Genomic DNA, 12,489 nt, shown 5'->3' on the forward strand with positions numbered 1-12,489 from the left:
TGTGTGCTTTCTTAAGCCAACAAGTTTGTAACTCATTACAACAGCCACAGGAAACAATGACTATTGTGATGTCTAAGGAAATGACATTGGTATATCACCATTTCTAATTAATAATATTAGTAATTACTATAACAACAGACTAAACTCCAAATGTTATTTGGATTCCTTTTTTTTTTTTTCCAACTAATTTCTTTTTTGTGTTCGAGGATCGCATCCAGGAGCCCACATGACAATGAACTGTTTCTCTCATAATTGCTCAAAAGGCCCAAACAGATAAAATATGAATTATTCCTGTGGAAATCTGGCTGCTTCTGATGCTCACACAGCACTCTGCTTGCAGCCAGACTTGATCAATGTCCCTGAACAGAGGTTGAGACGGTGTCCAGCTGAGGACATGGTGGGAAGAGCGTCCACCCAGGGTGAGCAGCACGCACTTGGGACCCTGAGGGTGCCCACCCAGCAGGTGGGGTCGGGGCAGCTTGGGGGAAGGTGTGAACTCGCCCAAGGCCTCCCCAGGGAGCGGGTCAGCACCTGCAGGGAACACAGCAAGGAAACACACAACCTGCTTCTACTGTGGAACCCCCTGGTCCTCGGGGGAGAACCCAGCAAACCAACAAGGAAACAGCATGATTTCAGGTTGTGTGGGACCACAGAGGGGCTCTTGGGGTGTGGGGGGGCCCTTGCCTGGAACCCAGAAGATGAGAAGGAGTTACTGGATGAACACCGGGGTTGGGGGGAGAGCTTTGGGCTGAGAGAATGGTGTGTGCAAAGGCCCTGAGGTGGGATGAGCTTGGTGTGGGATCTCAGACCGACAGAAAGGCCAACGTGGCTGGACCAGGGTGTGGGTGTGTGTGTGTGGGAGAGAAATGGGGACTCACTAGCAGGCTTTTAGATGCAATCCAATTTAGTTCTAGAAGACTTCTTATTGTCAGGAAGAGGCTGGACTGTCCTCTGAATCCAACTCTCAGCCAGCCCCTGGTTCTGTGAGCCTCAGATGGCCCAGACATATTGTGTCCCCTGACCTGGCTGTGGCTATCCGTACTGCTCCTGACCCAGGGTCCTGGCTGGTCCTGGGCATGATGACAGGCAGCACCCCCTGGTGTCTTCAGCTCCATCTCCTCCTCTGGTATCCCCTCTCTGACCCTGTCCACCCCCCACTCTGGTGTGGACATGCATCTTAGTGTCACAGGTCAAAGGGAAGAGGTTGGAATGACTGAGTCCAGGCTCTGCTTTGCTCTGGGTTAGGCAGCGAGCCCCTCAGAGATTCCCACCCACACCCTTCCTGTCCCAGCATCACTTCATCACTCTCCAAGCTGCAGTCAGACCACGTGTGGGAGACATTCCAAGTTGCACATACAGACAATGAGCATCCAGGGTGGAGGCCCCAGCTAATGAGGGGCTGAGGCCAGGGGTCCACACACTCCCCATTCTCCCTGTGGACAGGCAGCTCTGGGGAACCATCTTCCCTGTTCCTCAAGGGCCCATAGTGGCTTCCGAGTCCTGCCCTGACTCATCCTCCTGGGCCCCTTGCTCCTGCTCTTCAAATCAACTCACTGCACTAAACCCTTGCTTCAGGCTCTGCTTTTGGCAGAGGCCAGACTGAGACAGGGGAGGAGAGACAAGTTGCCCACGTCAGTCTCCTGCTGGCCTGGACCATGCCAGAAAGAGGGGGTAGACAAGCGGTATGGGGGCCTCCGAACTGAGCCCCAGGCTCCAGGAGGACAAATAGGGCTGTCAGAGGAGAACCAGAAAGATGGGGTGAGAAAGGTGAGAGAAAAGCCTACAGAGAGGTGTCTGAAGGACGCGAGAGGACAGAGCTTCTAGAAGGAGTCAATGACAGTGGGCTCTGGGAATCTGGGAGAGACAAGGACGAGGTCTGCTCCTGTGGAAACTCAGGGGACATGGCACCTGGCCCCCACCACCCCTGCCAGCTGGGCCAGTCTCAAGGCAGCAGGCACTGCGGCCATGGGGTCCCCTCCTGCCCTCTCTGCTCATGGGGCCTGTCCCTGGAGACCTGCAAGGTCTGGCTGAGGGCTCCCAAGTACAGACAAGCAGAAAGAAGGGAGCCCACTGCACTTCACATCCAGGAGACAGGAGGCTAGAGAGGGACCTAGGAGCTGGGCTGAGTTATGCCTATGCCTGTCCACCTGCTCCCGCACTGGTTCTGGATGGAAGGAGTCACACCACTGTGGACCCCAAAGCTGACCCAGCCCACCCCCCAAGGAAGGCCTCCCTAGCCCAGCCCCGATGCTGTCTCAGCAGTCACCCCCTCCACCTGCGGCAGGTATTATATTTTGAGCGAGGCTCCGTGGCGCTTCTCCCAGGAAATCTGCTGAGTCTGGGGAGTTATCTCAGGTCAGAGAAAGAACAGACTGGAGACAAACCAAGCCTGTGGCCTGGAGCAAGGGGTCTCAGGGGGCTGTGTGGCCAGCCTGGGGCCCCAGCCCACAACTCCTCAGCCTCCTGAGCCCCAGGCAGGTATCAGCATGGGAGGGTCAGGCTGCCCCACTGAGCCTCCTACCCCAACACTGGCCCCTTTGCAGAACTACAATTCTTAGCTTGCCACACATGTGAGGCTTCAGTTTGCTCATCAGTAAAATGCGGGTCTTAGTCAGCCCCTAAGGCTGAGGGCTTCTTGGGGTGTGATATCTAATATGGTTTTCACTTTTGATTGTGGCAAAATATACATCACGAAAAATTTGCCATCATCACCATTTTTGAGAGAACAGCTCAGTGGCATTAAACACATTCACACTTGTGTAACCAGCCCCACCATCATCTCCAGAACCTTCTCATCTTCCCAAATGGAAACTGTGACCCCACGAAACACTGACTCCCCCTCTCCTCCCACACCCCCTGGCCCCACCATCTACTTCCTGTCTTTGTGGATCTGACTCCTCTAGGGACCTTCCATGAGTGGAATCAGACAGTGTGTGTCCTTCTGGGTCTGGCTTATTTCATTGAGCATCATATCCTCAAAGATCACCCATATTGTGTCAAGCATCAGGATTTCCTTCCTTTTTAAGGCTGAATAATATTCCCCTGTGGGCTTGGAGCACATTTTGTTTATCCATCTCCTTTTGATGGACACCCACGCTATTTCCACCTTTTGGCTGTTCTGAAATACGGCTGCTACGAGCATCTAAGTTTTTCCTTTTATGATAAAGTTTTCCACTCTAGAGTGCTGGGGGAGGGCATCCCTGCCCGAGAGGGTGCAGGCTGAGGATGGAAAGTCTCCCCAGTCCGGTGGAGGAGGCTTAGCCAGGAAAACAGCAGGCTGCCGGGCAACTGGGGCAGAGTTGCTGTCTGCAGAGGGTGTCAGCTGACAGCCCTGCTGGGAGGCGCCGGGCCAGGAACTTGGGATTTCTTTTCCCCAGGAGGCTTCTAGGGGTCCAGTGGGCTCAGCTGCCTGCCCCAGTGTGAGAGCTCTTCCTGTGCTCCAGGGGCCACCAGGGAAGGAGCCAGGGGGTAGTACTGGGGGGGGGGCAGGGGCTCCAGATCCCCTAACCTGCACTCCAGGCTGAGCACAGTTACAGTCTGGCGACTGGCTCACATATGCCTTCCTGAGCCTCGGTTTTCTCATCTGTAACATGGGGCTAAGAACAACCCCAGCCTCTGGGATGAGCCACTGTGTGGAAGGGGTCTGGGTTTCTGATGCTGACCTCCAGAACTGGCCCAGACCCCTGACTTTGGTTAAGTCTGGGTGATCTCCTGTCTACAGATTCCTGAGGGCTAGGCAGGTCTGTCTTGGCCCCACAGAGCCCAGCACAAGCTCCACACGCTAGTAAGTGCTGGACAAATACCTGAATTAGCAGGCGGCAGAGGCGCGGCCCTGAGAGGGACCTGGATTCCTGCCTGCCCAGGCAGCTTCCAGGGCGACAGTGGCATGACAGCTCAGACCCACGGGCCCCCAGCTGCCTTCCTCCGGTCACACTGCACCTGATCCTCATTAGCAGGGGACTCAGCCTCCCTGGCCACAGTCAGCTGGGCCCCCGCCCCTGCCCCGCACTGGCCTGGAATCCTTGACCCTGGCACTGAGGCCAGCCCCCCTGGAAAGGTGCCAGAGGCTGGCTCCCATCAAATGCACTGGGGCCCCCTTAGAGTCCCCCATGCCCTGGGCACCCCCATTTGACATGCCATCTGACTACACAGAAGGTACTTCCTATCCCTGGTGGCTTGGCTGGGCCAGACTCTGAAATCTGGTCTCTGGAAAATTCCAAGGCCTAATTCCAGCCAAACGGAGCCCTTCTAACCCCTCCCCATTCATTGTGTTATGTAAGGTATGGGTATTAATTCTGAAGCATCTGGAGGCAGCTGCCTGGATTCAAACCCAGCATTGCCCCTTCCTGGCTGGGGAAGTGAGTTCACCTCCCTGGGCCTCAGTGTGTTCATCTGTGAAATGGGGACAAGGCCAGTACCTGGGTCTCAGGATCAGTGAAAGGGTGACTTGAGACAGCGGAAGTGTGAGGCACAGCTCAAAGGTGCCACCATAGTTCCGCAGGGCCCAAGCCTGCCTTTTTGTCCTCTATCCGCCTGCCTCTCCATGGCTGCCCAAACCAGAGCCAGGAGTCACCACCCCTAGTGCCTCTCCTTTAGTCCTCAAATCCTGCTCCTGATGCCTAGTGTCCATTATGCACAGCAGCTTCCTAGCAGTGCCCCTCTGGGCTGCACTGCCCTTCCCACCAGCCCCAGTCCCAGATATATTAGGCTTCTTCCCCTTTCTCTCTCTTCCTCTGAACCCTGATGTGGCTCCCCAGGGCCAAGATGATCAAGCCTCACATTGTCATACAGGCAGGCCCCAGGGACCTACCAATCTGCAGCAGTCCCACGTGTGTATTCAGGAGGATTAGACTCAGACCTCAAGTGCACCTTGCGGGGAGCCCCGCCAAGCCCTCATTCCCACCCACCCTTCCTTTTGAGGCCTCGAGAAAGTGAGACAAACCTTCTGACCTCAGTTTCCTGCTCAGAGAAATGGGCGCGTGGACAATTCACAGCTTGGCGGGAGGCGCAGGATCGGAGAAGCCAGTGAGCTGAGCGCGCGCGACTGGCGCGGGGTTTACGTGCAGGATGCCAGCGCCGCTCTGGTCCCTGTAACTCCCGCCAGCCCGGCCTCCCCGCATGCCCATGAGCCCCCACGCGCCCGCCCCCTCCCGCACCGGCCGCCCGGAGCGTCTGGACTCCACCCCTCCCCCCTCGGCCAATAAGAGGCGCCCCAGTAGCGCGCGGCCCCCGGAGCAGCGCTGTGCGCGGTGGTCGCGCCCGAGGCTGCGCCAGTGCACCAGCCAGGCCCCCGGGGAGGGATGGATCCCCGGCCGCGGCGGCGGCGCAGTTGCTGCCCGTTGGTCTCCGTCTTCCTGTGCGACCCGAGCTCAGGGCGCGTGTACAGGCGCGGGAAGCTGATCGGCAAGGTGGGGACTCCAGCACTCCAAGTCCGCGGCAAGGGGGACGGGCGGAGTGGGGGTCCCAGCCCGGCTGAGCGCAAGCGAAATCCCGACCCGCAGATGAGCCAGTGTGCGCCCTGGCTTTTGTCTCTGCGTGTCAGCGTGTCTGCGGGAGTTTGGAGGCTGGCGCGGGGCTGGCGTGGGTGGACGCCTGGGTCTGCGATGAACTCGCTGTGCGGCGCGTGTTGTGTGGCGGGAACCGGTGTTGGGTGTGCAGTGCTGTAGCATGGGTTATGTGTCCAGGGGATGGGTGTGTGGTGTGTTTTGGAGCCTTGGTGCGGACTCCCTGAGCGTGTGTGTCTGCGTGTGTCAGGTCTGTGCTTTCTGTGTGCGGGCGTCGTAGCGTGTGTCTGGGTACTGTGTTGGGGTTCTGTGGCCTCTGCGTGTCCAGGTAAGGAGGTGTCTGTGATGTATCTGTGTGCCTTCGCGTTTATCTGTGTTGTGTTGCTTTGGGATTCCAGGTAGGAAGGTGTGAGCTCTCTGTGTGTGTGAGGAGGCCTGGCCATCTGTCCTCACACCTGTATGCACCCAGCTTGTCTTTCCTGCCCTGCAGGGCGCCTTCAGCCGCTGCTACAAGCTGACCGACATGTCCACCAGCGCTGTGTTCGCGCTCAAAGTGGTGCCTCGCGGAGGGGGCGGGGCTGCGCGGCTACATGCCCGCGGCAAGGTACTCTGCGTGTCAGTGCCCAGAAGCCCCAGGACTGAAGCGGGTCCCCAGAGAGGTCCCTGCTCTGGGGTGGGGAGCTCGCCTGTGGAGGTATGAATGCCTCGGGTGTGGGCGCCTACCGGGTGTATACACATGGTGCCCTGCCTGCAGGTGGAACGCGAGATCGCTCTGCACAGCCGCCTGCGACATCGCAACATCGTGGCCTTCCACGCCCACTTCGCTGACCGGGACCACATATACATGGTGTTGGAATACTGCAGTCGCCAGGTGCGGGGGCGGAGTGAGAGGGAGGCATGTCCCCTCCCACCCGTGTCTGCTGAGCTCATCTGTGTCCTCCCACCCTTGTCTGTCTCTCCTTACCTGTTTTAACCTGAGACCACGCCAGGCCCACCTGTGCACCCCTGCCCACCCAAAGGCTCTCTTGACCCACCTAGGAGCATCTTAGCTCATCCGTGCCTCTCCTGTACTCAGCCAGGCCCCACTTAACCACACCTGTCTCCAACTGGGCAGCCCCGCCCCCTTCCCCAGGTTCCGGGCTCCCTGGGCCACTCACATGGTGCAGTCCAGAGCCCAGATGTCTGGTTGGCAGGGATGCCCGTTCCTGGACCCAACTGAACTTAGCTGCACCTTCACAGCCCACTTAAATAAACTCAGCCCACTTAAATAAACCTAAGCTCACCTGTGCCCAGCGTGCACCCACCTTGTGTTTATCTCTGGCCTACAAGCTCATCGTGGCCCCTCCGTTCACTGAACTCCTGTGGGCTCGGGCTCAGAGCTCACCTCTGCCCATGCCACAGTCAGCCACGTCCACCTGGGCCTGGCTGAATTTTCCTTTGCTTTCTTGGGCCCCTGGAACTCACCTGTGTCTCCTCGATGGTGGTGCGGCACCTGTCGGGCCCCTGCAGTCGCTGGCCCACGTGCTGCAGGCACGGCAGACACTGACGGAGCCCGAGGTGCGCTACTATCTTCGAGGCCTGGTCAGCGGCCTGAGCTACCTGCACCAGCGGCGCATCGTCCATCGGGACCTGAAGCTCAGTACGGGCCGGGGCGGGGCTTCGGGGCAGGGTGAGGGCGGGGCTTCCACTCAAGCCACGCTCCTTCCTCACCGCCCGCTGCGTTCCCCTCCACAAGGTAACTTCTTCTTGAACAAGAACATGGAGGTGAAGATCGGAGACCTGGGGCTGGCCACCAGGATGGGGCCAGGGGGCCGCTGCCACAGGTGACTGCAAGCTCTGAGCGGGCTCTCTAGGTGGGTGCAGGTGGGCCTGGCCTGGTGTGGGGGCTCCCAGTCTTCCTGAGCCCCTGTTATGCCCCCAGAGTGCTCTGCGGGACCCCAAACTTCCTGGCTCCAGAGGTAGTGTCCAGAAACGGACATTCCTGCCAGTCGGACATCTGGGCTCTGGGCTGCATCATGTGAGTTCCCCTGGGAGCCCCTGGCCTGGGGAAGGGGGTTAGGAATACCCAGGTGGGGACAGGCAGAGGCAGGTAAGGACGGGTGTAAGCATATACGGAGGAGGTTGAGCGTGGGGACAGGCAGGCATGAGCAAACATAGGACCTCAGTGTGTGCAGCTGGGGGCCAGGCAGGAGCAGGCACCTGCCATCACTTGAGCCTACAGGTATGAATAGGGATACAGGAGGGTGTATGTGCAGCAGAGAACGGGTTTGAACATGCCCAGAGGTGTGGACAGGTGTGTGCAGGTGTTAGCTACACAGGCAGATCAGGACATTTGTACAGACATGAGGCATATGCAGGATTGGGACAGGTGCGAGCAAGCATAAATTAAAACTGGAAAGGTCTATGCAGGTGTCCGGGTGTAACCCAGGTGCAAGCAGGGGTACAGACAGATGCTGCTGTCTTCTGTGCAGACAAGAATGACTAGGTGACAGTGGACGCAGGGCAGGTGTGAGAAAAAGGGTGTGAAGTGGGAATGGTGTCGGGGATTGAGGGTAGGTGTGCATAGGTAGGTGTGACCTGACCCTGGATGCCCAGAATAGATCCAAGAAGGTGCCCTGCTTCCTGCCCCCGACCTGGCCAGGTACATGGTGCTGACTGGCGTCCCTCCCTTCGTGGCGGCTCCCCTGTCGGAGATGTACCAGAACATCCGAGATGGCCGCTACCCCGAGCCTGCACACCTGTCTGCCAACGCGCGCCGCCTCATCGCCCGCCTGTTGGCCCCCAACCCAGCCGAGCGGCCCAGCCTGGACCACCTGCTGCAGGATGACTTTTTCACGCAGGTGTGGGGTGTCAGCGGGACAGGGCGGCCCCTCTCCGGGGTGTCTCAGCAGCCCCAGGTGAGGGTCAGCACCTCCAGGTAGCACAGGTACTCAGGAGCAGCCTGCTGACCTCCAGCTCCCCACTCTGAAGGGCTTCACCCCGGACCGGCTGCCACCCCACTCCTGCCACAGCCCACCCATCTTCGTAATCCCCCAGCCTCTGGGCAGACTTTTCCGAAAAGTGGGCCGGCTGCTACTGCCCCAGTACCGGGCACCCTGTGAGTACCTCCCCTTCCCCCATCACCTGCTCCTCCCTGCCCTGCATCTCACACACCTGCCATATCCCCTTCCTGCTCTGAAACCACCTCCATGGCAGATGCCCTCCATGTGGGGCCAGGCTCTGCCCCCACCCCTAAATCCTTGCGCCCCCTGCAGGCCCCTTGGCTCCTCAGGAGGCCTCAGGTTCTGGAGAAGACGGTTCAGACCCTGACTCCATGGAGTGGGGCAGTGAGGTGAGGACTGGGAGCGGGGAGGTAGTGGGGAATGCAGAGGGCGTCCTCACAGCTGGCTGGGCACGGGGAGAAGTCATGAGGTCTCCATGGGGAGGCCGGAGCCCATCACCAATTCCCAACGTCTGCTGCTCCCTCCCCAGGACTCCCTGTTGGAGAGCGGGGCTCTGTGCCCCCGAGAGACCCATCCAGCTGTTGGCCCAGGGGACACTCCAGAGTGACCCCGCGGGTGAGCACACTCCATCTTAGACAGGAACTGTGGGCAGGGGTGAGGGTGGAGAAGTGGGGGGTGAGGATTGTGCCTTGCAAGCATCACAGCCCCTCTCCTGGCCTCAGTTTCCCCACCTGTAAAGTGGAGACAGTGTCTGGATTCCTGGGTTGAACATGGGACTTTTCTGGATGTGGGAGGGGGGCTGGGGTTGCTCTCCAGATCCTGTGCACCCCAACAGAGATCTGTCTCCCCAGGGCCCGAGGGAAGTCCAAGGCAGGAGGTGGAGGCAGCCATCAGGAACCTGCAGCTCTGCCTGGATTCGGGTCCCCCAGGTAGGGGCGGCACAAGATAACGTGAGATTTGCTGAGAAGCCCGGAAGACAGACTTCCGGCTTCCCCTGGCCCTCCCTCTGGGCTGCTGGATTTCCCTAGGCTCCCCATTCCTGCCTTTTTCCTCTTCCAAGCATTTGCTCTGGGCTGCCATGTGGACTTGAGCAATTTTATTTTTAATTAAAAAAAAAATGCTTAATGAAATAAAGCAAAGCCCTGCAGTGTTTTGGACCTTACAGGCATTTCAGATTTATTGATTGCTAAAAGCGGCTGTGACCCCAGGGTCCTCCAGTCCTCTCCCCTCAAGGCAAGAGTTGCTTGCGTTGTTTTTTTCGGCCACCCCATGTGTTATGCAGGATCTTAGTTCTCCCTACCAGGGATTGAACTGGCTCCCCCTGCAGTGGAAACACGGAATCTCAACCACTGGACCACCAGGAAGCCCCAAGAGTTGGTTTTCTATGCCCTGGACCTTTCTCCCCATCTCCTGTGCCTCCAGCAGGCCCCTCCAAGAACTCCCACTCATGTCACTTCCTCCTTGTGCCCAGCCATGCAGGACCCCCCAGGAAAGCAGCAGCCTGTCTTCTGGGCCCCCAAGTGGGTGGATTATTCTAGCAAGTATCGCTTTGGCTACCAACTGTCAGACAGTGGCAACAGGGTCTTGGTTCGGGATAGCACCCACATGGCCCTGCACCCCCCAGGGGGATAAATCATGGAGTTCCTACCCCCTGTGGGGCCAAGTCCTCCCTGCCTTCACCTTTCTTCATTCACTCAAGTATTTAATAAACACCGACTGTGCATACGTACAGGTGCTTACTGCCTCTTGGGGGAGAACAATGCTAAATAAACGAATCACTAAGTTGATTTTGGTGGCAGTTTTCTGAAGAAAACAAAGCAGATGAGGTGACAGATTGGCGGGGTGGAGGCAACTCTATAGAGTGGTTGTGGAGGGAAGGGATTTGTGGGGGAGTGATGCTCAGGTGAGACAGGAAGGATGAGAAAGGGCCTGTCAGGAGCAGCATCAGAGGCACACAGAACAGCATGCGCAAAGCCCCCAAGATGGGACCCAGTGTGGTGGATTTGAGGAGTGGCATGGAGGCAGACGTGAAGTTACAGAGCCTCATAGGCCACTGCTGGGCTTGGGGCAGGAAGGAGGAGTCCGACTCCTCCTTCAGGAGGAGTCCAGCAGGGAGGTGGCCGGACTAGCTGGGTGGATAATGGTGGTGACTTGGGCTGGGGTGATGGCTGTGGAGGGGTGAGCAAGGGCTGCAATCTGGGTGTAGTTTGCAGGTTTGAGCGGGGGATGGAGCAGCCACCAGGCAAGAGAGGAAGGTGGCAAGAGGGCAGATGTGGGGAGCCATCAGGATCTCAGCATGGGCAGCCAAGTCTGAGGAGCCATGGGTCTGGAGTTTAGGGCCGGGGTTGGGACTGGATGGACAGAGAGGGCTTGGTTTCAAAGCCCTCTGCAGAGCTGGTTTCAAATCATGGTCCAAGGGGCTATAGGAGAAGGTGTCCTCGGGTGTGAGGTGCCCAGGATGGAGCCCCTGACTCCATGCTCACCACCCTGTGCCCCCCTGAACAACAGCCAGGTGAGCTATGTGCCCCACTTGGGAAAACTGCAGATGTTTACCCTGAGGAATGTGCCCAGCCTGCTGGGTGCCCTGCTGTTCCCCAGGGCACAGGGTTCCCTGCTGGCTGTCCTGCGGCTCTTTGCCTGGTACATGCAGCAGCAGCTTCAAGAGGTGAGGGTGGAGGTGGGGGAGCCAGGGGGCCAGGCGGTGGGGATCCCCGGCCCTGAGGCCTCCCAGCTGGGTCTGTCCACAGGATGGGGGCCTGTCCATGCCCAGCTGGCTGGGAGCACCTGGCCTCTGCCTGCTGTGCTTCCTGGTGTCCGAGCAGGTGCTGCTGCTGCTCTTCAGCGATGGGATGGTGCAGGGGAGCAAGGGGCCCCCTCAGATGGGCCTGGTGTGTTGCCTGCTTTTGGGAGAAAGCCCTAGGAAGCAGTTGGTTCCTGGTGGAGCCAGGAACTGAGATTTATGACTCCCAAGCATAAAACTGGAAATAAAATGTGTTCGAATGATGGCAGAATGTCACTGGGGATCATGGTCCCATGTGGTCACCGGTAGCAGCTGGCAAAATGTCGTCTCACTGCAGAATCAGTTGTAGGTTTTCCTGAGCAATTCTGGCAATCTCTAAGAAATTGTATCTGCTCCTAAAACAGACTTCCAACGCAGTAGTATACAATCCTTACTATCATCTTAGAAAAATTAGTATGATTTTATTTTACAGTAAAAACCCCATCTCTGTTTAGACCAGAGTGCCCTGACCTGGGCTGGGTCTTAGAGGGCAGGATTGGCTTCCAATGGCCATGCCCAGCGGCGGGGAGAGCTGGCACCAGTGAGGAGCTGCTGTTCCCCAGGGCACAGGCTTGAGTAGGAGGTCTCACTGGGTGGCTATAGGCAGGGGCTCCCACCTGAGCCTTGGTCTCCCTGTCTGTGTGGTACAGCCCTGGCTCCTGGCCTGGAGTCCCCACGGGGGGGGGGGCAGCCACTGAAACTCAGGTCAGGGCACCCTCAGTCTCCTGTCCACTTGCCCCCCGAGGGCCGGGGCCTCTTCTCCCTTCCACCCTAGCTTCTCCCCACATTGGCAGGTCAGCGGCAGCGGAGATCAGGAACAACTCGTGCTGAGCGGGGGTGGTGAGGAGCTGCTGCTCACAGTCTGGGAACTGGGCCAGCCTGGCACCTCCTTCCCCCTGGGCATCCTGCGGGGCCATGGCTGTGCCCCAGGCACCCACCAGCACCTTCAGCATGCCATCCTCATGCTACAGAGCATTTAGCGATCCCAAGGGTCAGAGTGGACCTCTGCATGTTGATACCCAGGACCCAGGGTCCATTTCTGCCCCTGTTGCCCCCCTTTCCTCCCCGAGGGACGTCCTTCGGGACAGCATAGGGAGTGTGCAGGGGGTTGGGAGGGTCCTCGTCTAGCCTCTTGGCATGACTGTTCAACCCAGACTTGTGTCTGGATTTGTTATTTTTTCATTAAAGGAGACTTGACTCTGCAGCCTGCCCCATCTGCCTCTCTTTGGGGCATTTGAGGAGCTTTGGCAAGGGGGCACCCAAA

At 58.4% G+C, this 12,489-nt stretch overlaps 1 protein-coding gene across 1 annotated transcript; it reads left to right on the forward strand.

Moving 5' to 3' along the window:
• Positions 1-5,260: 5,260 nt before the first annotated feature.
• On the forward strand, positions 5,261-12,205 carry PLK5 (polo like kinase 5 (inactive)). The gene is given in 15 exon segments (XM_061149404.1): positions 5,261-5,408; positions 5,995-6,108; positions 6,259-6,375; positions 7,014-7,143; positions 7,240-7,327; positions 7,426-7,521; positions 8,146-8,344; positions 8,475-8,601; positions 8,759-8,859; positions 9,013-9,061; positions 9,298-9,375; positions 9,918-10,024; positions 10,027-10,086; positions 11,194-11,315; positions 12,031-12,205. Coding segments are annotated over 15 exon segments (1,671 nt in total). The 5' UTR covers positions 5,261-5,300.
• The last annotated feature ends 284 nt before the right edge of the window (positions 12,206-12,489 follow it).

This window comes from Dama dama, chromosome 9 (assembly GCF_033118175.1).
Source record: "Dama dama isolate Ldn47 chromosome 9, ASM3311817v1, whole genome shotgun sequence".
Classification (NCBI taxonomy): domain Eukaryota; kingdom Metazoa; phylum Chordata; class Mammalia; order Artiodactyla; family Cervidae; genus Dama; species Dama dama.